Source organism: Populus trichocarpa, chromosome 7 (assembly GCF_000002775.5).
Source record: "Populus trichocarpa isolate Nisqually-1 chromosome 7, P.trichocarpa_v4.1, whole genome shotgun sequence".
Classification (NCBI taxonomy): domain Eukaryota; kingdom Viridiplantae; phylum Streptophyta; class Magnoliopsida; order Malpighiales; family Salicaceae; genus Populus; species Populus trichocarpa.
The window spans coordinates 12,584,553-12,611,701 of NC_037291.2; the positions used below are offsets into that span (position 1 = coordinate 12,584,553).

Below are 27,149 nucleotides of genomic sequence, written 5' to 3' on the forward strand. Positions count from 1 at the left end.
AGTCCACACCCCACTATCTTGCTCTGCTTTGCTTGTTTTCTACTATCAAGCTTTCTCAAAGGAGAATGATGGAGATTACGAAAGAAGAAATTGCCCAGAAGCTTTGGTTTCATCAAGATTCGTCCTTGGTTTTTATTAATTGTTTTCTTGGGGTCCCTCACACTTTCTCTCTTCTTGTTTTACTACCACTACATAGATCCATGTCTGGATTAGCCAACCAAACTAAAACTAGAAGCCAAGAAGATGTCCCAAAAGTCAAAAAAAAAAAAAAACAAAACACTTGACATTATTGTCACTGTAAGTAGCCCAACGATTCCTCCATGTGGAATCTCTTTCTCGCCTCTGGTCCCTCACCCTATAGTGAATGCATGATTGAGCCTTCGATTGAGACATTAATCGAATTTCTTGTTTCTTCTTTATCTGCTTTTCCATCTAGACACTAAATTTATTTTGTGCATCAAGTCCCATTTATGTATATTATAAGAGGTCTTGGACCCAAAATTCTTCTTTATAAATTAAAAAAGAAGTTAAATAATAGAGCATTCATGCTTTAATTGAAGAATTTCGTTGATGGCTGTTTTTAACAATAAAAGGCTTACACTTGTGAGTTTGGTTGGAGATGGGAATCATGGGATAATTTAAACCAGGTCGTGGATTGTGATGGAGGTGGAAGCGTTGTTTTTGAGAGCCACTTTTGACTTGCAAGTCATGCAAAGAGACTTTGTGATTTGTTGCTATCACTGACCCTTTATTTTGATCAATTTATTCTTACGATTATGAAAGCCTAAAGCCTTTCAATTTTGTCATGACATGGAACGGGAATTTGAAGATCGATTTGGTGACCATGGAGATAGATCTCTACACGCTGGCCTTCCACCTCCAAATCCATACGCCTGGTCATTGTCCTTCAACCCTAGGCTGCTACTGCCATCTTCTTCACCACAACAGGACTCCTCACATGGTGTTTCCCATCAGACCAAGTTATCTCTCCAAACACATAGTCATTACTCTTAAACCCTTTCTTAGCCTCTAGAGTGACCTTGAACATTTTCTCTTCGTTTATCTTATCGAACTTCAAGCTTCTTGGCTCAACCTTCACAGATATCCCTCCAGGTGCCCTGATATTAACTCTATACAAGCTTGGAGTCCCCACGTTCTTCAAGGTTCGGGACAATGTGGTCTTATTGCTTGACAGATTCGGGACAGTGATGGATGGATAGTTGAAATCCAGCAGACCATTGTTGTGCGGCTGGCATATGTATGGCTTACCAATAAAAAGTGACAACTGGGTTGAATTATAGCCAATGGAGCATAGAAAATTCACGTAATCTTTAGTCGTTAAGTCATAGACCAGGCCTGGGTCCATTGCACGGCAAGGCCAGATGTGCCCGGCACCATAATTCAATGGGTTTGCCTCAAGAAGAGAAGCATTTGCAATAGGCTGCTTCACATTACTGATCGTTGTCGCTGAAATGTCATAAGCAACCACTCAAGCTGTCAATGACTCGTACACCAATAACTTGGAGATGCTAATGCGAAGAGCAGAAAAGCACTAACCTGTTGTCATGATTGCAGATTTAATTGCAGCAGGACTCCAATCAGGGTGCATAGTGTTGAGAAGACCTGCGATTCCGGAAACATGGGGGCATGCCATTGAGGTTCCAGATATAAAGTTGAAATGTACTCGGCGCCGGTCTCCTGGCACGTCAGTTGGCCCTGATGCTCCTGTGAAGGCAGCTAGAATATTGACTCCAGGTGCAGTGATGTCGGGCTGAAATCATCACATGCACTCTCACTATAAAAATAATATTGAGCATGTATTTTAAAACGCTCATGTGAATCTATTAAGAGTACCTTAAGGATCTCCGGGGTGATGAAGTTAGGCCCAGGAGATGAAAAATCAGCCATGACAGGTGCAGCCACTGTTCCCACCTCCGTGGCGCCACTTATGTAAGCTACAGGTGACCTGAGTGAAAAGAGAAGTTCCAAGAGATTCACAGGATCACAAACGATAGATTGTTCCGGGCATTATCGACTGAAATCAACCACGTTTAATTGTCTGAATTACCAATTAACGTAGGCCTTACTTTGTACTATAGACATAAGTTAAAATGGAAAGTCCATCGTCAGCAGAGATAACGGAAGTAGGAACAAAGTGTGCCCGAGGTCGGATTTGTTGAATTATCAATTGATTAGCAAGTATCACCCCAACACCACCAGCTTGAGCAACAACCAGACTCTTTTCTACATCAGGATCTTCGTTGCGAGTACAATATACAATTTTTCCTTTAACTTTCAAGGGGTCAAGGGATCCGATGGAGCAATATTTTCTGCCAAATACAACAAGATAAAAATATGAACCTAACAACTACAGAAAATGTAATTTTGGCTGAGAACAAAGTTAGTTTGCTGCTTACGCTTGATTACTGGAAACATTGGCAGCTTTAGCATCCACCGAATTGATCAAGGGGTAAGACTTCCCAGCTGGTTGAGTATTGGTATTAAAACTCACACCCTGATTATTTAGAAATTAATATATCGAATTTCTGGATCCCATGATAGGTAGAACAATTTACAACGACTTGCTAAAGATATGAGCTTACAGAACAAACCTTGTATTGTTTGTTATTTCCAAGGATGACATTAGATGTGAAATCCCTACTGATAGTGCTATAACCAACTGTAAGAATCCAAGGAGCTACATTCCCAACGACTCCAGGGTCAGGTCCATCATTTCCAGCGGCGGCAACTACAAGAATCCCGCGCTCCATGGCAAGAAATGCTCCAATTGCAATCCCATCAGTAATGTATTCTTCCTGACCGGATCCAAGTGACACTGAGAGGATATCGACCCCATCATGAATAGCAGCTTCATAGCCAGCCAACACATCAGCATCGCTACAGCGGGGCCAGCAGACCTTGTATGAAGCGACTCGCGAGTTGGGCGAACCTCCCTTCGCTGTTCCATATGCTGAACCAAGTAAGTTTGCCCCCGAAACAAAACGACCTCCAGCAGTGGATAGAGTGTGGGTTCCATGGCCATCATAATCTCGCGCGGTGTGGTATGAAGAATCATGTGTTTCTGCTGCTTCGTAGCCTTTGCTAAAGTATCTTGCTCCTATAAGTTTCCTGCTAATAACAACATATCTTTTATGTTACCAATCTTACTATAGGAAACGGAAGAATTTGCCTGCGGTTCATTATCAGAGGAAAAATGAGAAGTTCAGGTCAAGAAAAGAGCTCTGGCCTTGAGAAAGAAATTAAAGTACCTGTTGCATTTAATCCCATCATTTGGGTCACAGTATCCCTTCCATTTAGACGGAACAGGCCCCATCCCTTCATCATTGAAGCTTTCGGATTCTGGCCAAACACCTAGCATCATGCACAGTCAAGAATAATAGATTGAAAATTAACCATCATTGGAGATTTTTCTTTCATAAGCAAGGTAGCTGTAGCTGGTCCAAAATAATTGAATGCAAGAAACATTTAAATTAAGAAGATGAAATGATATGAAGGAGACTTGACCAGTTCTATGCATGTACACAGAAAAGTAAAATTAGAATTACCACTATCAAGGGTCCCGATAATTACATCTTCACCAAATCTTGCCTTTAGCCACATAGAATCAGCTGGAATTTCTCCATTTCTTTCCAGTCCAAGAAAGCCCCATGAATTTGTTGTGTGTAATTGACTTATTCGGTTTCGAGAAACTGATACAACTTCTGGATGCTCTGAAAACGTATTAACAAGACCATATTTGTAATATTATCAAGGATTGCACGACATACGTGCTGAACAATTATAATAGTATTATATATACTTGAAATTTCAGCTGCTTCTTCATCTTCAAGTATTGCTGCAAAGCCGTTGATATAACGAGTGTAGGAGTAAAAGATGGCTTGTTTCGCCTTCTCCTTGCTGTCATAACGAATTCAAACTTGATCATCAGTATTAGAACAACCAAATACACCATTGATCACAGATCTGAAATTTTCAGCACTGCATCACCTCTTCATACAAGAACCCAAAAGTTCATGATGGGCATCGGTTACCCTATCCAGGTCAGTGGTGGAAGGTTCAGAAGCATAAGATTGTCTCCCAAGGTAAACCACATAAGACTGTACGTACACAGACACAGGTATCACTGTCAGTAGCAGAATTATAACATAAGAGAGATTGCTGATGTAACTTGAAAGACTAAACGATCAGACAACATTAATGCATGCTAGCTTGCCTTTTTTGCAGCCAGAATTGGACTCTGCAAGGTTGTGAAAAGAGTGAAAAACAGAAACAGAGAGCGAGAAGCTGTCCTCCTGCTCATGCTTGCTTTACTTTTTGCTCTACAAGAGAATAACGATTAACACAAACCCTTTATGCATATAGTATGGCATTCTAAAATTACCAAATAAAAAAAATGCACAATATAATTAAAAGATAGAAACATGAAATAATAATAATTTTTTAGCAGAATTGTTATTAGTTTTTAATGAGTCCAATATCATTTTCTCCTTTGTGTCTCTGTTCACTATACTTTAAATATCTAGTAGTCTGGGATGGTTTTTTGAGTTTTTTTTTTTTACATTTTGTAATAATTGAGGGGCTTATATGTGATTTCATCTGTTGTGGAAATTTGGTAATATCAGAATGGAACCCCTGTAGATCAAATAAGTGGTTTCCATCTTATCAACCCTCGTCTCCTTCTCCTTTACCTTCCATTTCTCTCACCCTCAAAACCACGGACGTCAAAGCTTTAAAGAAGAAGAGTCAAAGTCTCAAAAATAACCTCAATGGTCTTAATTTTGTCATTAATTAATTATGTATATTTATTTTACTCCTAAACTTTTAAAAATTACTTATTAATGACTTACTTTCATCTTTAAGACTTTCCAACTGTGTTTTTCTTTGTGTCCCAAGATATTGAAAGAAAAATGAAAATTGTCCTTACATAATATTATTTTCAAAATATATTTTTTTTTTATGTGTGAGAATTTGGACATGTGAGTTTGTCTGTTCCTGGCAATACCCTTCCAAGCTAATATTCTAACTATAATGTCAGTAGTTGCTTTCAAGAAGTAGAGTCTAAATTATAAATATTCTAACTACGGTGACAATATTGTTTTTAAATTATAAATATAAATATTTGTATAACCTTGACCTTAAGTTTTAATTGTTAATATTATTTATAAATAATCCTATTATTTGAATTTGAATTTGAATTTTCTATATTCATGTAGATGTGTATGAATTTATTTTCTTATTCATGTTTTTTTTTAATACCTTTCTTTGATGCAACGAACAAATTTAGGTTGGATCGATATGATCTCATATAGGCCTATTAAGTGCCAAGGATGGTCTTTAGATCCATATCAATCAACATAATCTTGAATAGGTTAATACCTATCAATTTCACACCTTTCTTGCGGGTCTAATGCTTGTTTTTCACAAGTGAAAATTGTGCCTTGTTACTAGGTTCCAGTCTCAAATCATTGTCTTAAGTCATAATAGTATTTTACCTTTAATAACAAACAATCATATGTCAGTTTAGACAAACTCTTAGCGTGTAAGCACATTAGACACCTTTATCATTAAAAACAAACATGAAGTAACTTACCTTAGATACGATATATAGGTTAATTATTATCTTTCTTATTATATAACCAGCTCCTTACTCAAAACCTTTTCTATTTTTAACTTTTTTTACATATAGTTTATTGAGATGTCCTATGGGACACTAGGTATGTCATCACATTAAGACTTTGTTTATTTCATGAAACCACTTTTCAAGAAGCTACTTTTAAAACTTTTCCATGTTTGGTGAACTCTAGAAAAGTAGTTTTCAACGAAAGAAAAAAATAAGTTTTTCCCAAAATATTTCTATCTTTTTTGCTTTGAAAAATACTTTTCTTTTCTTGACAAAAAATAAACCTCATACAGATTCACCTTTCACAAATATCTCTCTCCTTGTCCCTTTTCCTTTTCTTTTCTATTTTCTGCAGAATCAAGATTGAAGCTTCCTTGAATCCCCGTAATTTCAGGTAATCCTCTTCCTCAAATCCTTTTCTTTATCACCTTTTCCTATTATTTTAGTTATATGTTATCTATTTTCCTTTCTTAATTAGAATTTTTAGTGGTGATTGTGGAGTGGGTCTTGGTCGAATCTTGTTAATTTAGGATCTTGTTACTATTCCTCGAATCTTCTTAAATTCACTACAAGGTTTAATGTTTTTTTGTTATCAACTATTCTGATTATATATTAAAAGTAGAATTTTCTAGGTAGTATTACTACTATGTTTAAAATGGGTACACTTGTTCCAAAACAACACCTAAAATATTTTGGAAAATTTTAAGGTTAGATTAATTGTAGTGCAATATGTGATTTGATACTAGCAATAATTTTCCTGTGTAGAATTATGAAGCCTAAAGTAAAAGTAAAAAAAAAAATTAGGATAAGTAGATAATATAAATAGATCTTTCATATTTTTTGACATCTACAAAATGTATCGATATCCTTTTGTTCTCCATGGTATAAAAGGTTGTCTTGAACAGTGATAAAATGTAAAGGCCTATGCTATCTACTTGAGTCTTGGACATGGCTCAAATTTATGTTGTAACTATATTATTTTCTTGGTAGATTTTTTATTCTATTTGTAGAGCTTTCTGTGAAGCAAGTTATATCTTTTAGTTTCAATAATTGCACCTTTTAGCTTATTTAATTAGATTTTCACACATTCTAAAATTTCACTTTATTAAATACTAAAGTTACCACAATAGCATAACATACCACAATCATTTAAACCTTATTCTTCACCTTTTAGTATTACAAGGAAAGATTTTATCTACCAACAATTCTTTCCTTACAATGTGTTACAGTTCACATGATTTTATACTATAGTTTGGCTTTTATTAAGGCTCTTGCTCAATGATTATGATGTGTGTGTGTGTAAACACACACGTATTCACCAGGGATTTACTAACTAACATTTGGTAGATATTGACTTCAAGGAAAGGAACCAAGTGAATTGTAGTTTTCTTGGTTATGATTTTGTAGAAAAAATCATAACATCAATAACCTTAGACTTATATGTATAAAATGAGACATTAAAGGAGATGTGCTTGTTTAGTTAAAAAAACCTATCAATATTCCTTTTCATCTTTATTTATGTTATTTGTTGGGTGTGTAATAACATTCTGATTCTTTATTTTTATCTCTTATTAAAAGAAACCAATATAATTAGATTAACTTGATATTCTTTAATAATCTTATTTTTATGAAAAACTAATTAATCAATTATAATATGCAACTCACATGTTTATTTTTAATACTCTATAGCCTACTCTTTTCAATATTACTACTAATTGTGTGGTTGATATACAATGGGGTTTTGGCTAACACAAGGAGGAGTCTATACTATCTTGTAAACATTTATGTTAAAACACTTCTAAAAGAAATCATATTAAAATATCTAAAGATAGTTTATCAATATGAAGATTTCTTGTAAGGACTATATTCATGCACTATGTGCTGCCTTGTATTTTAATTATTATACTAAAAGCTTTAGTATTCTTTGTATGATGCATCCTTTAACATATTATGAAGCATTCATAATTTCTAAACAGACCTTCTTGAAAATACATCAATGATAAGTTTATTGTTGTAAACCATAGATTAATCCAGGTCTCTTTTCTGACTTATTAGAAACATTCACTTCATGAATTCTTGTTTGTACCATTTTGAGTCCAATGTTTAACATTTTTTCCAGTTTTTTTTATCAAAAAATTTCAGTTGGCCACACATGTCACAACCTATTACGACCAACTTAAAATGTGTCTATTAGAGAGTTAGTGATTGTGTTCTTACAAATTATAGGCCGAAACTAAAGATTTTGTTTTATTAGTGGTATTTACTACAGGTCTATCGAAACTATTCATTGTTTCTTTAGAATTATATTAAATGCATATCTTAAGTTGTACAAACACCTTATTAAAGACCAAAAAAATATGATTCTTGTAAAGATAATGAATAATCAAAGATTTTATCTTTATTTTAAGGTATGTTACCATTATTTATGTACATTAATTGATTACACCAAGAAGAAAAAGTTTATCATTATTGTTTCACATTTATACAAGATTATGTGGGAGCCATTGATGGTACCTATGTTTTCGCAAATGATCATGTTGAAATTCAAAGAAAGTTTCAAGGTCGAAAAGAGGAAATGAAAAATATTTTATCAACTATAACTTTTGATTTAAAGCTTACATATGTTTTAGTTGGATAGGAGGAAAGTGCACACAATTCACGTGTTTTAGGTGATGCACTGTCAAACCAAGTGGTATAAAAGTTCCAGAAGGTATAAAATATTTATTATATGCAATAAATATCTAAAATGTCTAATTAAATAAAAATAGTAATATATTTTATTTTTATTTGTAGATAACTATTATCTTAATGATGCCAATTACAACATTAAAAAAGGAATCATTTCTTTTTTTCATGGAGTTCGATATCACTTGAAATAGTTTACATACCATTCACCATAAAATGAAAATGATCTATTTAATCTTCGATACTCTTCATTAAGAATCATTATTGAGCAAGGGTTTTGTATTTTGAAGAATTATTTTAGAGCAATTGATGGAAAACATTTTTGGTCTTATGAAACACAAGTGAATGTTGTGCTCGCATGTTGCATTGTTCATAATCACATAATGAGAGTTGTCTCTTATAAATTTTTTATGGAAGAAATATGTTCTGAAAATAAACTAATTAGACAAATGATCAATTTAAGCCAAAGGGAGGAGAGAGAAGAAAATAATAGGGAGTAGACAACCAAAAATAAATGATTAATATGTATTTGTGTTTGTTTTTCTTATGCATTTCTTGAGTTTGTATTGCTTTTGTTATATATTTGAATTGTTGATGACTTTGTTATAACTTCTTGTGTATTTGATGTATTCTCTTTTAAAAGTTAATTTAAATATTATATGATTTGATTTTGTATAAATTTATAATTATTCTGGAGAAAAGAGTACCATAAAGAATGAAAAATAAAAAGGTAAGCACTTTATATGATCTAAATCTACGTCTCGCATGCTATTTAAAATATTAGTCGAAGAGACATTAAAGAAAACAAGTCTTCTTTTATATTCAAAGCAAAATTTGTTGTTAAGATGGCTATATAAAATATTAAAAAGCTCAATGTATAATGAGAATCTAAGTATGGGAGAATCATCTCAAAACTATAAAAAAATAATGGGGAATAATAACCAAATTAAAAAATAAATGTTTTATGTAAAGTGTTTGTATTTATTTTCTATTAAAGAGATAATTTCCTAAACCCCTTGCAAAAACATATTTTATCAAAAACCCATCAAAGTATTTTTGTATCTATTTATCCCCATTTCAAAATCTTCATACAAAAAAAAAATCCAAATATCTAACTCTTATTTTATACCTTTAACTAATTTAGCTTTTCAATATGAAAGAAAAATTTACTTTGAAGTTTTAAAAATGAAAAAAATAATATTAATAGATTTTACTTTTGAAAAATATTTAATAAGGTTATATATCTATAATATTATATTTAAAATATTTATATTATATGTATAGGTACATTTTATAAAATAAAAATAACTTTATATAAATATATGATATAATGAATTTTTTATCTTCTCACCATTACACTTTTTATATATAATTTTTTTTTATCGAATAGTTACATTTATTGTTCTATAAATATTAGTTAAACTTGAAAAAAATTTAATAAATTATTTTCAAGTTCATTTCATATTAAAATTATTTGTTAGCTTATTTTTTATAACATTATGAGATATATAAAAAAATCAAATTTTTTTTTTATAAAAATCACTTTTTAAAAGTAAATTATTTTTCAAAAAACAAAAACAGACGTAAACTTCTCTACAATTAATAAGATTATGTCTTTACTGATGACTAATCCTGAAATTTTATCAAGGATCCAAATTTTATTATCAAATAAATTCCTTTAAATGTCTATCAAGAAAAACTTTTGATGGAGTCCTGAACAACTTATCTGGAATTACAGGGTTATAAATAGGTTGCATGTATCATCAAATTATCATAGTCTATTTCTATTTTTATGTTATTTGATATCATAAGATTTTGTTTATAAATCAAAGATGGTAAGAGTAGCCGAATATGAAGTAAGTAACCTAATCAGTTGTCTTCTCCATCTATCGAAGTTGACAAACAGCAAAAGATAAAAAAAAAACAGAGCCATAAATAACATAAAATAGAAAAACAAAAATACTAAAGAAAATACAAGAAAGAAACTAAACAAAATCAATAGAAAGTAGATAAAAACCATTACAAAATATTCATAAACAAAACCATTTATTTTTATTTTATTGCAAGTTCAATTACTCGATTAAAGGCAGAGAAAAAAAAGTTGACAGTGCTTGTTACATTCGTTACTTGTCATGACATGGAACGGGAATTTGAAGATCGATTTGGTGACCATGGAGATATATAGATCTCTACACGCTGGCCTTCCACCTCCAAATCCATACGCCTGGTCATTGTCCTTCAACCTTAGGCTGCTACTGCCATCTTCTTCACCACAACAGGACTCCTCACATGGTGTTTCCCATCAGACCAAGTTATCTCTCCAAACACGTAGTCATTACTCTTAAACCCTTTCTTAGCCTCTAGAGTGACCTTGAACATTTTCTCTTCGTTTATCTTATCGAACTTCAAGCTTCTTGGCTCAACCTTCACAGATATCCCTCCAGGTGCCCTGATATTAACTCTATACAAGCTTGGAGTCCCCACGTTCTTCAAGGTTCGGGACAATGTGGCCTTGCTTGACAGATTCGGGACAGTAATGGATGGATAGTTGAAATCCAGCAGGCCATTGTTGTGCGACGGGCATATGTATGGCTTACCAATAAAAAGTGACAACTGGGTTGAATTATAGCCAATGGAGCATAGAAAATGCACGTAATCTTTAGTCGTTAGGTCATAGACCAAGCCTGGGTCCATTGCACGGCTAGGCCAGACATGCCCGGCACCATAATTCAATGGGTTTGCCTCAAGAAGAGAAGCATTTGCAATAGGCTGCCTCACATTACTGATCGTTGTCGCTGAAATGTCATAAGCAACCACTCAAGCTGTCAATGACTCGTACACCAATAACTTGGAGATGCTAATGCGAAGAGCAGAAAAGCACTAACCGGTTGTCATGATTGCAGATTTAATTGCAGCAGGACTCCAATCAGGGTGAATAGTCTTGAGAAGACCTCCGATTCCGGAAACATGGGGGCATGCCATTGAGGTTCCAGATTTAAAGTTGAAATGTACTCGGCGCCGGTCTCCTGGCACGTCAGCTGGCCCTGATGCTCCTGTGAAGGCAGCTAGAATATTGACTCCAGGTGCAGTGATGTCGGGCTGAAATCATCACATGCACTCTCACTATAAAAATACTATTGAGCATGTATTTTAAAACGCTCATGTGAATCTATTAAGAGTACCTTAAGGATCTCTGGGGTGATGAAGTTAGGCCCAGGAGATGAAAAATCAGCCATGACAGGTGCAGCCACTGTTCCCACCTCCTGTGGCGCCACTTATGTAAGCTACAGGTGACCTGAGTGAAAAGAGAAGTTCCAAGAGATTCACAGGATCACAAACGATAGATTGTTCCGGGCATTAGTCGACTGAAATCAACCAAGTTTAATTGTCTGAATTACCAATTAACGTAGATCTTACTTTGTACCTATAGACATAAGATTAAAATGGAAAGTCCATCGTCTGCAGAGACAAAGGAAGTAGGAACAAAGTGTGCCAGAGGTAGGATTTGTTCGGATTATCAATTGGTTAGCTAGTATCACCCCAACACCACCAGCCTTGAGCAACAACCAGACTCTTTTCTACAATATCAGGGATCTTCGTTGCGAAGTACAATATACAATTTTTCCTTTAACTTTCAAGGGGTCAAGGGATCCGATAGAGCAATATTTTCTGCCAAATACAACAAGATAAGAAATATGAACCTAACAACTACAGAAAATGTAATTTTGGCTGAGAACAAAAGTAGTTTGCTGCTTACGCTTGATTACTGGAAACATTGGCAGCTTTAGCATCCACCGAATTGATCAAGGGGTAAGACTTTCCAGCTGGTTGAGTGTTGGTAATTAAAACTCACACCCTGATTATTTAGAAATTAATATATCGAATTTCTTGACCCCATGATAGGTAGAACAATTTACAAGGACTTGCTAAAGATATGAGCTTACAGAACAAACCTTGTATTGTTTGTTATTTCCAAGGATGACATTAGATGTGAAATCCCTACTGATAGTGCTACAAGCAACTGTCAGAATCCAAGGAGCTACATTCCCAACGACTTCCAGGGTCAGGTCCTTCATTTCCAGCGGAGGCAACTACAAGAATCCCGCGCTCCGTGGCAAGAAATGCTCCAATTGCATTCCCATGATCAGTAAAGTATTCTCTCGGACCGGATCCAAGTGACACTGAGAGGATATCGACCCCATCATGAATAGCAGCTTCATAGCCAGCCAACACATCAGCATCGCTACAGCGGGGCCAGCAGACCTTGTATGAAGCGACTCGCGACTTGGGCGAACCTCCCTTCGCTGTTCCATATGCTGAACCAAGGAAGTTTGCCCCCGAAACAAAACGACCTCCAGCAGTGGATAGAGTGTGGGTTCCATGGCCATCATAATCTCGCGCGGTGTGGTATGAAGAATCAATGTGTTTCTGCTGCTTCGTAGCCTTTGCTAAAGTATCCTTGCTCCTATAAGTTTCCTGCTAATAACAACATATCTTTTATGTTACCTAATCTTACTATAGGAAACGGAAGAATTTGTCTGCGGTTCATTATCAGAGGCAAAATTGAGTAGTTCAGGTCAAGAAAAGAGCTCTGGCCTTGAGAAAGAAATTAAAGTACCTGTTGCATTTAATCCCATCCATTTGGGATCACAGTATCCCTTCCATTTAGACGGAACAGGCCCCATCCCGTCATCATTGAAGCTTTCGGATTCCTGGCCAAACACCTAGCAGTCATGCACAGTCAAGAATAATAGATTGCAAAATTACCATCATTGGAGATTTTTCTTTCATAATGCAAGGTAGCTGTAGCTGGTCCAAAATAATTGAATGCAAGAAACATTTAAATTAAGAAGATGAAATGATATGAAGGAGACTTGACCAGTTCTATGCATGTACACAGAAAAGTAGAATTATAATTACCAGTATCAAGGGTCCCGATAATTACGTCTTCGCCAAATCTTGCCTTTAGCCACATAGAATCAGCTGGAATTTCTCCATTTCTTTCCAGTCCAAGAAAGCCCCATGAATTTGTTGTGTGTAATTGACTTATTAGGTTTCGAGAAACTGATACAACTTCTGGATGCTCTGAAAACGTATTAACAAGACCATATTTGTAATAGTATCAAGGATTGCACGATATACAAGCTGAACAATTATAATAGTATTATATATATATATATATATATATATATATAAATATATATATATAAGCACTTGAAATTTCAGCTGCTTCTTCCTCTTCAAGTACTGCTGCAAAACCGTTGATATAACGAGTGTAGGAGTAAAAGATGGCTTGTTTCGCCTTCTCCTTGCTGTCATAACGAATTCAAACTTAATCATCAGTATTAGAACAACCAAATACAACATTGATCACACAGCAGAAATATTCAGTTCTGCATCACCTCTTCATACAAGAACCCAGAAGTTCATGATGGGCATCGGTTACCCTATCCAGGTCAGTGGTGGAAGGTTCAGAAGCATAAGATTGTCTCCCAAGGTAAACCACATAAGACTGTACGTACACAGACACAGGTATCACTGTCAGTAGCAGAATTATAGCATAAGAGAGATTGCTAATGTAACTTGTTGAAACACTAAACGATCAGACAACATTAATGCATGGTAGCTTGCCTTTTTTGCAACCAGAATTGGACTCTGCAAGATAGTGAAAAGAGTGAAAAACAGAAACAGAGAGGAAGAACTGCCCATGTTTGCTTTACTTTTTGCTCAATAAGAGAACAACGATTAGCTTACCTTTTTGTACATTTTGTAACGATTGAGGGGCTTATAGGTGATTTCATCACTGTCGTGGAAATTTGGTGATCTCAAAATGGAACCCCTCTGGGTCAATAATTGGTTTACATCTTGTCAACCCTAGTCTCCTCCATTTCTCTCACCCTCCAAAGCACATACGTCGAAGCTTCAAGGAAGAAAAGCCGAAGTCTCAAAAATACTCTCAATAGTCTTAATTTTGTCATTAAATAATTTTGTATACTGATTTTACTCTTAAACTTTAAAAACTACTTGTTTTGTTAATAACTTGCATTCATCTTTAAGGCTTTTCAACTATGTTTTTTTTTAAAAAAAATAATCTAAATTATACTTTTTTCTATTGAAAAAATAACATCATTTTACAAGTAGTTAACATTTTTCATTAAATGATTTTAACAGGAACTGGAAATCAATATAATTTATGAGAAAATTAATAAATAAAAATTAGTAAAAGATCTACTCATGGGCCTTAATGGATGTCCTTGTATGCTTACACATGGGCCACAATTTTGTCTTGCTATTTATTTAAGTGGCTCCTATTCCACTTGAAATATCTATTAAAAAAAAAAAAAGATGGCATGGCATGATTTTTAAGTCGTCCTATCACAAAAAAAATAAAAATAAAAACAGGAATGGTACGTACATGATATTATTTTCAAAATATATTGCCTTGAGAATTTGTACATGTGGCCTTGAGGATGCTTTTTCAAGCTATTATTTCAAGCTATTATTTCAATTAATAAGTTAGTAGTTGTGCCTTCAACCAACTATTAATTGAGAATTTGACTTTCTTGAATATTAAAGTCTAAAATTATGTACGAATAAAAATAAGATTAATTCCAAGTTAAATTATTCACAACATGTGAAATCCAGTTAGTTAAAACAAAAAAAAAATCTTCAATTAAATATATATTTGATATCTCAACTTTTATCTTTGCTTCACTATTTTATAGTAATTTTTTTTTATATAAGTAAAATAAACTTTTATATCATTTCAAAAAACTTTAAGAATATTCCTGCATTCTTTTCCTTTCATATTTTAGTCTTCTCTTTTTTAATCTTGTTTTACTATTATAATTTCAATTTTTATCTCGTGAAATTAGATCTTAAAAGGGTTTAATAAAAAATATATGCGAACGATATTTTAAAAAAGAGAATGAAAAAAATGGTGAATGAACAATGAACCTTATCTCAGTATTTTTTTTTTCCCCTCAAATATAGAGTTATTGTAGAAACAAAAACAACTTTGATATATAGTATACATTAAAATTATAAAAGAAGTTAAGAAAAATGGGGGGTTTTGAATAGTGTGAATCACTGTTTTTCTAAACCAAGTTAGCTAGTCGAAAACAGGTACCAGGTTTGGTACTTGCTACGATTTATTATTCTGGAGTGCTATAATTCTGTAAAGTTATTAGATAAATTGCATGGAATGTACACTCATAAACATTTAATTTCATAGTTTTAGACCTGTTCAATTCAAGGCCCGGATTCTGAATTTCAAAATTATGCTTAAACCCCGTTTGTTTGTTGGAAAGAAATTTCCTTTTAACTTTAAGGGATGAAATTAAAAAACAAATATTCAAAACAAAATATATATATAGCAATCAAAAGTTTGAGGAGAAAATTTGATATAATCAGCAAATAATATGATATTTCTAAATTTTTCACAACTTTTGAAAAGTATTTTCTACCCAAAATAAAAGGAAAACATTTTCCTGAAAATCAAGCTAAATTTTTATTTGATCAAAAAGTATTTTTTGTTGATTAATTTTTCTAATAGTAAATAAACACAAAAAAGTGAAAACAAACCCAGCCTTAATTTATTAATTTTGTTCTTCACCATTGTGGGCTGAGATGACCAGAGCGGAGTTTATGGCTTGTGATGGGTTGGGCCATTGAAGGCTCATTCTGCAGTGCCTAACAGTATACGAAATCCAGGGCTTCATTCACTAAGCTTTGGGAAACGATATTCACATGCACATGCTTTTGGCTAGCGGCAAGTCACTCACAGACTTGATGAAATCCTGCAAGATCAGCGAAAAAGGGAGAAGGATGGCAGTACTCTTAGCCACTGAATGGAGCCCGCGACCATGAAGAACAGGGCGTAATTGCACGATGAATCGTAGCTTGAGAGCCCTAGGAAGATCCACAGACACTGAGCACAGAGGGCACATGACACTGGTTTTGATTCTCAGTACTCCAATGTGATAAAGAAGACAGCATGGGGTAGGGTCAATGTCGTGTTGCTGTTAGTCACTTCTTCAAAATGGAATATTGGTAGAGTCATTACCACATATTTCATATAATGCTTGTCTCACTTGTTTGACAAGGACTTGAGCAGCACCACTGTTTCATCCCCTCAGCAAAGAGGTGAAACAAAGGAAAAACAAGAAATCCAGTTTATTTTACCCTAAACATTATCCCTGAGTTACAAAAAAAAAAAAAAAAAAGCTAAGTTATTTACTGTGCTTTGTGAGTGAAAACACTGTGGATTCATACAGTGTACTGTCCATTTTATCTATACGAAGGCCTTCATTGGTATTTTCTGTTCTTTCCTCATCATAGATCCAACGCATGTTCTCTTTAATCCAGGATTCACTGTATAATTATAATTTACATTACGAGTTCGTGCAATGATAACACCACAGTACTGTTCTTGAATGTTTTGCTCTTTTTTATTGATTTTTTTCTCCTCTCTTTTCTGCTGTACGCAATACATTAACCAAATCATTTTCTTTTTCTCACAACTGATAGAAGACTGGAACCTAAAACGGAACAGTGTAGCTAGCTAGGCCCTTTATCATTGGGATTCCTGTTGTTTTCTCCCTTTTCTTCTTACTTTACTTTCTCTTTTGATGAGAGGAGGGTTTTGTAAGTTGTCTTTTGGAGCAAAAAGGAAAAATAAATGGAACTGTGGTGTCCTGTTTTACTTAGAAAAGAAGATTAAAGGAGTATAATGCTTGTCGAAAAGGTGGACAGCATAAGCTTTTTGATAACGACTTTTATCAAAGCTGTGCACCATAGCATTTAAACCCTTTTTTTTTTAGCGTGTCCAGTATTAAAACTAAGTATTTCTAAAAAAAATACATCGATTTGATATATTTAAAGAAATTTAATAGAATTTTTAGAATGTTAATTCCAGATTTTTAACTGAAAAAATAAAGATAAAAGCATGATTTCTTAACCATTAGATTAACTCTTTAAAGTTATCATTAAATTGCAGAATCACCCAAGTTAATTCTAATATTGAGAGACAAATAATGACGTGAATCAAATTATTTATTTAATCTATTAACAAAACATAATCCTAATTGCCATTGATCCTGTAGAATTTATATGGAACCCACAAATATATGGCTGATAAAGTGGAAGGTTGTCTCCAAGACTTGCGGTATAGTATAATATATATATATATATATATATATATATATATATACCCAAAAGAAAGTGTTGGTTTCTGGCTACAAAGACCCACTCCACAATTACTTGTCGAGAAAAAGGAAAGCAAAAGAGGAGAAGAATAAACTTGTAGACCAAAAAGAAAGTTTTTGAACCAAACCAAAAACCGGCTCAAACCGATTAATTTCGGTTCGGTTTGATTTGGGTTTTTCCTTCCAAACCGGTTCAAACCGAAATTATTCCGGTTGAGTTTTTTCTAGGTTTTTTTATTGGGCGCCATATTTTTTTCCAGGACATCTTGGTTTTCTCAACAAGTATGACTCTTTCTTAAACCTGTTAGGCATACGTGATATCTAGAAAATCAACCTCAATTTTTTTTTGTTAGATCCTTGCCCAAAAATTAAACTTGGCAAAAAGATACACGAAACAAAAGGAAAAGAAAAGAAAAGAAAGGAAGTAATTTGGCTGAAAGAAAAAACCAAATGGGAGATCAAAAGTTATTGAAATGTAAAACCATCAAATTATTATTATATGAACGAGAGGAAACCAATTACAAAAAGTCTATAAATCCTCACCATCCATCTTTATCTTCTTTAAGCGGTAGAAGTCACTTCTCCTTCTGTTTTAGCTGATTAAGTTCCCTCTCAACATTTCTCTTTTCGAGAACTCTTATGCTAACTTTCTATTCAGCTTGTATACCTTTTCTTTTCATTTCAGTGATTTCAGTTCATCGCTTGGGGTCTTTCTTTTCTAGAACGATCTAATTTCAAGTGTGTCTTTTATCGGGAGGACAGAGGAGCATAAAGTTTAATAGTTATAAAGCATGGAGGTGAAGGAGACAATTTGAGAGAGACAAGAGACAAGGAGAGGCAAAGCAAAGGGAGGGGGCAGCTGTGAATATTAATTTAGGTTTAGGGTTAGAAAAAAATATCTTATTTATACTTGTTTTTTTTTTCTCAAGTGCTGGCCTAGTTGAATCGATTCGATTTAATAGGTTTCAGACTTTGAAAACCAAACCAAACCAGAATTTTTTGTGATTTTCTAATCAATTAATTCGGTTTTTTTCTCGGTTTGATTTTTTTGCTCACCCTTAAACGTAATTAATTGGTTATTCGGTTTTTTGCTCACCCTTAAACGTCAAAGCTTTAAAGAAAAAGAGTCAAAAGTCTAAAAAAATAACCTCAATGGTCTTAATTTTGTCAATAAATAATTATGTATATATATATATATTGATTTTACTCTTAAACTTTTAAAAATCACTTATTAATAACTTACATTCATCTTTAAGACTTTCCAACTATGTTTTTCTTCGTGTCCTAAGAAATTGAAAGAAAAATTAAAATTATCCATATATAATATTATTTTAAAAATATATCGTTTTTTTATGTGTGAGAATTTGGATAAGTGGGTTTGAGGGTGCCCTGACAATACCCTTCCAAGCTATTTATTATTCTAACTATCAAATTAGTAGTTGCCTTCAAGCAGCATAGTCTACTATAATGACAATAATTTTTCTAAATTATAAATATAAATATTTGTAAAACCTTGACTTTAAGTTTTAATTGTTAATATTATTTATAAATAATCCTATTATTTGAATTTTCGATGTTCATGTAGATGTGTATGAATTTATTTCCATGTTCATGTTTTTTTGGAATACCCTTTTTTGATGCGGCGAACGAATTAAGGTTGGATCGATATGATCTCATATAGGCCTATTGAATGCGAGTGATAGTCTTTGGACCCATTTCAATTAACATAATCTTGAACAAGTTTATACTTATCAATTTCTCACATTCCTTGCGGGTCTAATGCTCGTTTTTCAAAAGTGAAAATTGTTCCTTGTTACCAGGCCCAAGTCTTAAATCACTGTCTTAAGTCATAATAGTATTTTACCTTTAATAACAAATGAGCATGTGCCTGTTTAGACAAACTCTTAGCGTGTATGCACATTAGACACCTTTATCATTAAAAACAAACATGAAGCAACTTATCTTAGATAGAATGTATAGGGTGATTGTTATCTTCTCTATCATATAACCAGCTCTTTACCTAGAACTTTTTCTATTTTTAACATTTTTTATATATAGTTTACTAAGATGTTCTATGGGACACTAGGTATGTCTTAACATTAAGGCCTTGTTTGTTTCATGGAAACTACTTTCCAGTAAGCTACTTTCCAAACTTTTTCATGTTCGGTGAACTCTAGAAAAGTAGTTTTCAACAAAAGAAAAAAACGTTTTTCCTAAAAGAAAAGTGTTTCCCTCTTTTTATCTCCGAAAAAGACTTTCCCTTTCTTTAACAAAAAATAAACCTCATACAGATCCACCTTGCACAAATCTTTCTCTCTCCTTATCGCCTTTTCCTTTTTCTTTTTCTATTTTCTGCAAAATCAAGATTGAAGCTTGAATCCTCATAATTTCAGGTAATTCTCTCTCTTAAATCCCTTTCTTTATCACCTTTTCCTCTTGTTTTTGTTATAAATTATCTATTTTCCTTTTTTAATAGGATTTTTTAGTTGTGATTGTGGAGTGGGCCTTGGAATTTTGTTAATTTAGGATCTTGTTCCTATTTCTCAAATCACCGTACATTTACTAGAAGGTTTAATTTTTTTTGTTATCAACTTTTCTTAGTATACATTAAAAGTAGAATTTTCCAAATAATATTACTATTATGTTTGAATTGGGTACACTTGTTCCTAAACAACACCTAAGATATTTTGGAAAATTATGAGGTTATACTACCTCTTAAGATGGTTAGATTCTTTGGTAAAAGGTCTTTGTAGGAATTCATTCATCATTAGCTTAATTGTAGTGTAATATGTGATTTGATACTAGCAATAATTTTCCTGGGTAAAATTATAAAGCTTAAAGAAAAAAAAAAGCTACGATTACTAGATAAGTCTTTATGGGAATTCAATCATTATTAGCTTAATTGTAGTGCAATATGTGATTTGATACTAGCAATAATTTTCTTGGGTAGAATTATTAAGCCTAAAAAAAAAATATGATAAGTAGATAACATAAATAGATCTTTTATATTTTTTGACACCTACAAAATCTATGGATATCCTTTTGTTCTCCATGGTGTAAAAGGCTACCTTGAGCGGTAATAAAATGTAAAGGCCTGTGCTATCTACTTGAGTCTTGGACATGGCTCAAATTAGTCTTGTAACTATATTATCTTCTTGGTACAATTTATTATTATTATTATTTCATTTGTAGAGGTTTGTGTGAGGCAAGTTATGTCTCTTAGTTTCAATAATTGCACCTTTTAGCATATTCAATTAGATTTTACTTAAAAAAATATTTAATAAGGTTATATATCTATAATATTATATTTAAAATATTTATATTATATGTATAGTTACATTTTATAAAATAAACTATATATAAATATATGATATAATGAATTCTTTATTTTCTCACCATTACACTTTTTATATCTCATTTCTTTACTGTAAGTGATCAAATAGTTATATTTATTGTTCTATACATGTTAGATAAACTTGAAAAGAAATTATTAAGTTATTTTCAAGTTTATTTTACATGGAAATTGTTTTTTTAACTCATTTTCCATAGCTTTACCAAATATAAAAAAAATTATTTTTTAAAAATCTATATTCCATAAAAATCATTTTTCAAAAAGTAAATTATTTTCTAGCAAACAAATGAAACCTAAACTTCTCTACAACTAATAAGATTTTGTCTTTATTGATGACTAATCCTGAAATTTTCTCAGGGATTCCAAATTTTATTATCAAATAAATTCATATCAATGTCTTTGAAATAAAATTTTTGATCAAGTTATAAGTAGGTTGCATGTATCATCATTATCGTAGTCTATTTTATCAAATGGGACTTAAGAATTGGCTACCAAATCTTTGAAGTCATATCACCAAAACATTGATATTATAAGACCTTGAGGGATATGACATTAATTGAATGTCTTTATCATAAGATTTTGTTAATATCTGAAAGATGGTAAGCTAGGCTTCAAAGCATTACCTACACTCTCAAAAAACCTAATGTACAGTAACCTAAGCAGTTGTCTTCTCCACCAATCGAAGTTGACAGACAGCAAAAGGTGAAAAACAGAGCCATAAATAACATAAAAATAGGAAAACAAAAATACTAAAGAAAATACACGAAAAAAACTAAACAAAATCAATAGAAAGTAGATAAAAACCAAAAATCATTACAAATTATTCATAAACAAAACCATTTATTTTTATTTTTATTTTATTGCAAGTTCAATTACTCGATTAGTGGCAAGAAAAAAGTTGACACATGCTTGTTACATTCGTTACTTGTCATGACATGGAACGGGAATTTGAAGATCGATTTGGTGACCATGGAGATATATAGATCTCAACATGCTGGCCTTCCACCGCCAAATCCATACGCCTGGTCAGTGTCCTTCAACCTTAGGCTGCTACTGCCATCTTCTTCACCACAACGGGACTCCTGACATGGTGATTCTCATCAGACCAAGTTATCTCTCCAAACACGTAGTCATTACTCTTAAACCCTTTCTTAGCCTCTAGAGTGACCTTGAACATTTTCTCTTCGTTTATCTTATCGAACTTCAAGCTTCTTGGCTCAACCTTCACAGATATCCCTCCAGGTGCCCTGATATTAACTCTATACAAGCTTGGAGTCCCCACGTTCTTCAAGGTTCGGGACAATGTGGTCTTATTGCCTGACAGATTCGGGACAGTAATGGATGGATAGTTGAAATCCAGCAGACCATTGTTGTGTGGCTGGCATATGTATGGCTTACCAATAAAAAGTGACAATTGGGTTGAATTATAGCCAATGGAGCATAGAAAATTCACGTAATTTTTAGTCGTTAGGTCATAGACCAAGCCTGGGTCCATTGCACGGCTAGGCCAGACATGCCCGGCACCATAATTCAATGGGTTTGCCTCAAGAAGAGACGCATTTGCAATAGGCTGCTTCACATTACTGATCGTTGTCGCTGAAATGTCATAAGCAACCACTCAAGCTGTCAATGACTCGTACACCAACAACTTGGAGATGCTAATGCGAAGAGCAGAAAAGCACTGACCTGTTGTCATGATTGCAGATTTAATTGCAGCAGGACTCCAATCAGGGTGAATAGTCTTGAGAAGACCTGCGATTCCGGAAACATGGGGGCATGCCATTGAGGTTCCAGATAGAAAGTTGAAGTGTACTCGGCGCCGGTCTCCTCGCACATCAGCTGGCCCTGATGCTCCTGTGAAGGCAGCTAGAATATTGACTCCAGGTGCAGTGATGTCGGGCTGAAATCATCACATGCACTCTCACTATAAAACTAATATTGAGCATGTATTTTAAAACGCTCATGTGAAGCTATTAAGAGTACCTTAAGGATCTCTGGGGTGATGAAGTTAGGCCCAGGAGATGAAAAATCAGCCATGACAGGTGCAGCCACTGTTCCCACCTCTGTGGCGCCACTTATGTAAGCTACAGGTGACCTGAGTGAAAAGAGAAGTTCCGATAGATTGTTCAGGGCATTATCGACTGAAATCAACCAAGTTTAATTGTCTGAATTACCAATTAACGTAGACCTTACTTTGTACCATAGACATAAGTTAAAATGGAAAGTCCATCGTCTGCAGAGACAAAAGAAGTAGGAACAAAGTGTGCCAGAGGTAGGATTTGTTCGGTTATGAATTGGTTAGCAAGTATCACCCCAACACCACCAGCTTGAGCAACAACCAGACTCTTTTCTACAATATCAGGGTCTTCGTTGCGAGTACAATATACAATTTTTCCTTTAACTTTCAAGGGGTCAAGGGATCCGATAGAGCAATATTTTCTGCCAAATACAACAAGATAAGAAATATGAACCTAACAACTACAGAAAATGTAATTTTGGCTGAGAACAAAATTAGTTTGCTGCTTACGCTTGATTACTGGAAACATTGGCAGCTTTAGCATCCACCGAATTGATCAAGGGGTAAGACTTCCCAGCTGGTTGAGTGTTGGTATTAAAACTCACACCCTGATTATTTAGAAATTAATATATCGAATTTCTGGACCCCATGATAGGTAGAACAATTTACAAGGACTTGCTAAAGATATGAGCTTACAGAACGAACCTTGTATTGTTTGTTATTTCCAAGGATGACATTAGATGTGAAATCCCTACTGATAGTGCTGCAAGCAACTGTCAGAATCCAAGGAGCTACATTCCCAACGATTCCAGGGTCAGGTCCTTCATTTCCAGCGGAGGCAACTACAAGAATCCCGCGCTCCACGGCAAGAAATGCTCCAATTGCATTGCCATGAGTAAAGTATTCTCTCGGACCGGATCCAAGTGACACTGAGAGGATATCGACCCCATCATGAATAGCAGCTTCATAGCCAGCCAACACATCAGCATCGCTACAGCGGGGCCAGCAGACCTTGTATGAAGCGACTCGCGACTTGGGCGAACCTCCCTTTGCTGTTCCATAAGCTGAACCAAGCAAGTTTGCCCCCGAAACAAAACGACCTCCAGCAGTGGATAGAGTGTGGGTTCCATGGCCATCATAATCTCGCGCGGTGTGGTATGAAGAATCAAGTGTTTCTGCAGCTTCGTAGCCTTTGCTAAAGTACCTTGCTCCTATAAGTTTCCTGCTAATAACAACATATCTTTTATGTTACTAATCTTACTATAGGAAACGGAAGAATTTGTCTGCGGTTCATTATCAGAGGCAAAACGAGTAGTTCAGGTCAAGAAAGAGCTCTGGCCTTGAGAAAGAAATTAAAGTACCTGTTGCATTTAATCCCATCATTTGGATCACAGTATCCTTTCCATTTAGATGGTACAGGTCCCATCCCCTCATCATTGAAGCTTTCGGATTCCGGCCAAACACCTAGCGTCATGCACAGTCAAGAAAAATAGATCAAAAATTTACCATCATTGGAGATTTTTCTTTCAGATGCAAGGTAGCTGTACCTGGTCCAAAATAATTGAATGCAAGAAACATTTAAATTATGAAGATGAAATGATATGAAGGAGACTTGACCAGTTCTATGCATGTACACAGACGAGTAAAATTATAATTACCACTATCTAGGGTCCCGATAATTACGTCTTCACCAAATCTTGCCTTTAGCCACATAGAATTAGCTGGAATTTCTCCATTTCTTTCCAGTCCAAGAAAGCCCCATGAATTTGTAGTGTGTAATTGACTTATTTGGTTTCGAGAAACTGATACAACTTCTGGATGCTCTGAAAACGTATTAACAAGACCATATTTGTAATAGTATCAAGGATTGCACGATATACAAGCTGAACAATTATAATAGTATTATATATATAAGTACTTGAAATTTCAGCTGCTTCTTCATCTTCAAGTACTGCTGCAAAACCGTTGATATAACGAGTGTAGGAGTAAAAGATGGCTTGTTTCGCCTTCTCCTTGCTGTCATAACGAATTCAAACTTAATCATCAGTATTAGAACAACCAAATACAGCACTGATCACACAGCAGAAATATTCAGGTCTGCATCACCTCTTCATACAAGAGCCCAAAAGTTCATGATGGGCATCGGTTACCCTATCCAGGTCAGTGGTGGAAGGTTCAGAAGCATAAGATTGTCTCCCAAGGTAAACCACATAAGACTGTACGTACACAGACACAGGTATCACTGTCAGTAGCAGAATTATAACATAAGAGAGATTGCTAATGTAACTTGTTGAAAGATTAAACGATCAGACAACATTAATGCATGCTAGCTTGCCTTTTTTGCAGCCAGAATTGGGCTCTGCAAGGTAGTGAAAAGAGTGAAAAACAGAAACAGAGAGGAAGAACTGCCCATGTTTGCTTTACTTTTTGCTCAATAAGAGAACAACGATTAGCTTGCCTTTTTTTACATTTTGTAACGATTGAGGGGCTTATATGTGATTATATCACTGTCGTGGAAATTTGGTGATCTCAAAATGGAATCCCTCTCGGTCAATAATTGGTTTACATCTGGTCAACCCTTGTCTCCTCCATTTCTCTCACCCTCCAAAGCACATACGTCGAAGCTTCATAGAAGAAAAGCCGAAGTCTCAAAAACACTCTCAATAGTCTTAATTTTGTCATTTTGTATACTGATTTTACTCTTAAACTTTAAAAACTACTTGTTTCTGTTAATGACTTGCATTCATCTTTAAGGCTTTTCAACTCTTTTTTTTTTAATATATTCTAAATTGTATTGTTTTTATTAAAAATATAACATCATTTTACAAGTAATTAATATTTTTCATTAAATGATTTTACCGGGAATTGTTTTTTTATCTGAGTATTCTTGTGGTTTTTTCTTATGGTTTCTTCTTTTAACAAGTAGGCTTTCTAAAAATTAAACTTAGTGTTTCCACCACTAAATTAATATTTTATTGGTAATTTTAACAAGAACAGTAAAATCAAGATAATTTATGAGAAAATTGATAAATAAAACTTGCTATCCAACTTGAAAAATCTACTCAAAGATAGCATGGCATGATTTTTAAGTCGTCTTATCCCAAAAAATAAAAAGAAAAAACGAGAATAGTACGTACATAGGATGCGCACGGCAATACTCTTTCAAGCTGTTATTTCAATTATTAAGTTATTAGTTGCCTTCAACCAACAATTTAGATTAAGCTTTCATGATTATTATTTTTTACCTTATAACGGCCAGTGTTAGTCTTATAAATCAATTCACGAGTTTAGAAAGTTAGTTTAAGTTGATTTTAGTTTTTTATGTTATATTTTAAAATTGATTTTTTTTATTAATTTTATCCTTTAATATTTGTTTGATTTGAAAATCAAACTTTATAAATCTTTTCAATTTGCTTTATACATGATTATTTCAGTCTTATGATTCAAGTTGCAGGTTTGAAAAATTAGTCTAGGTCGAATCGGGTTATTTTTTTTAAAAAAATTCCTTTTCTTTTAGTTTTGGCCTTCAATATTTATCAGATTGAGAATTTTACTTCTTGATTTTTTTCTCTTTCTATTAAGTTATCATAGTCTCATGACAATGATTGTGAGTTTACTGGGTTAACCCGGCTTAACTCAATTTTTGCTTTTATTTTTTTTATAACTTGCTTCTTTTTTAATTTTGTCATTCAATGATAGGTTAATTGAGAACTGGACTTCGTAATTTTTTTTTCAATTTGTTTTCTATGGGTTAATTTCATTCTCGTAACTAGGGTGGCGGGTTTACCCGGGTTAACTTGAGTTGTTTTTTTGTCATTTTTTAAAATTGAATATTTTTTTTGTTATTTTTGTCCATCAATATTTTTTTTTAGAATTAGGCTTCCTAATTTGTTTTGTAGGTCAGTTAGGGTTGGTATAAGTTGATATGATATGTTGTCGTCTTAATATTTAAAAAGATATTATCTAATATAAATCAAATTTTGAGTTAATTATTGATTTTTTATGTTAAAAAATACTTTATCAGCATCTTTATATTTTTTTATACTTAAAAAAATTATTTGACTCGCAGTATAGCGTGACCAAGGATCTAATATAATCTATGTTGTGGCTTGGACAAAAAATAAAATTTTTTTCTTATTATTATCTTAGATTTGAATAAAGAAAAAAATAATTCTATCATGAATACTAAAGTCTAAAATTCTGTCTGAAAAAAAAATAAGAATAATTCCAAGTTAAATTACTTACAAC

At 33.6% G+C, this 27,149-nt stretch overlaps 1 protein-coding gene across 15 annotated transcripts; it reads right to left on the reverse strand.

The window, feature by feature from the left end:
- Window positions 1-527: 527 nt before the first annotated feature.
- LOC18100921 (subtilisin-like protease SBT5.3) lies at window positions 528-25,387 on the reverse strand. Of its 15 annotated transcripts, none has more exons than XM_052454629.1 (12): window positions 25,268-25,387; window positions 4,235-4,265; window positions 4,009-4,118; window positions 3,821-3,918; window positions 3,567-3,731; window positions 3,270-3,372; window positions 2,613-3,129; window positions 2,418-2,515; window positions 2,088-2,330; window positions 1,855-1,966; window positions 1,558-1,771; window positions 528-1,467 (listed from the first exon to the last, which is right to left on the reverse strand). In XM_052454629.1, exons 1-12 carry the CDS (start codon window positions 25,312-25,314, stop codon window positions 914-916), a joined length of 2,292 nt encoding a protein of 763 aa, XP_052310589.1. In that variant the 5' UTR covers window positions 25,315-25,387; the 3' UTR covers window positions 528-913. The 15 variants fall into 15 exon arrangements, with proteins under 15 accessions (XP_052310589.1, XP_052310588.1, XP_052310587.1 ...); XM_052454628.1 differs by lacking the exons at window positions 1,558-1,771; window positions 1,855-1,966; window positions 2,088-2,330; ... (5 more) ...; window positions 4,009-4,118; window positions 4,235-4,265 and adding exons at window positions 10,997-11,121; window positions 22,571-22,784; window positions 22,868-22,979; ... (5 more) ...; window positions 24,820-24,917; window positions 25,008-25,117 and having other exon boundaries at window positions 528-1,342; window positions 25,237-25,384; XM_052454627.1 differs by lacking the exons at window positions 1,558-1,771; window positions 1,855-1,966; window positions 2,088-2,330; ... (5 more) ...; window positions 4,009-4,118; window positions 4,235-4,265 and adding exons at window positions 22,356-22,480; window positions 22,571-22,784; window positions 22,868-22,979; ... (5 more) ...; window positions 24,820-24,917; window positions 25,008-25,117 and having other exon boundaries at window positions 528-1,342; window positions 25,237-25,384.
- Between the last annotated feature and the right edge of the window lie 1,762 nt (window positions 25,388-27,149).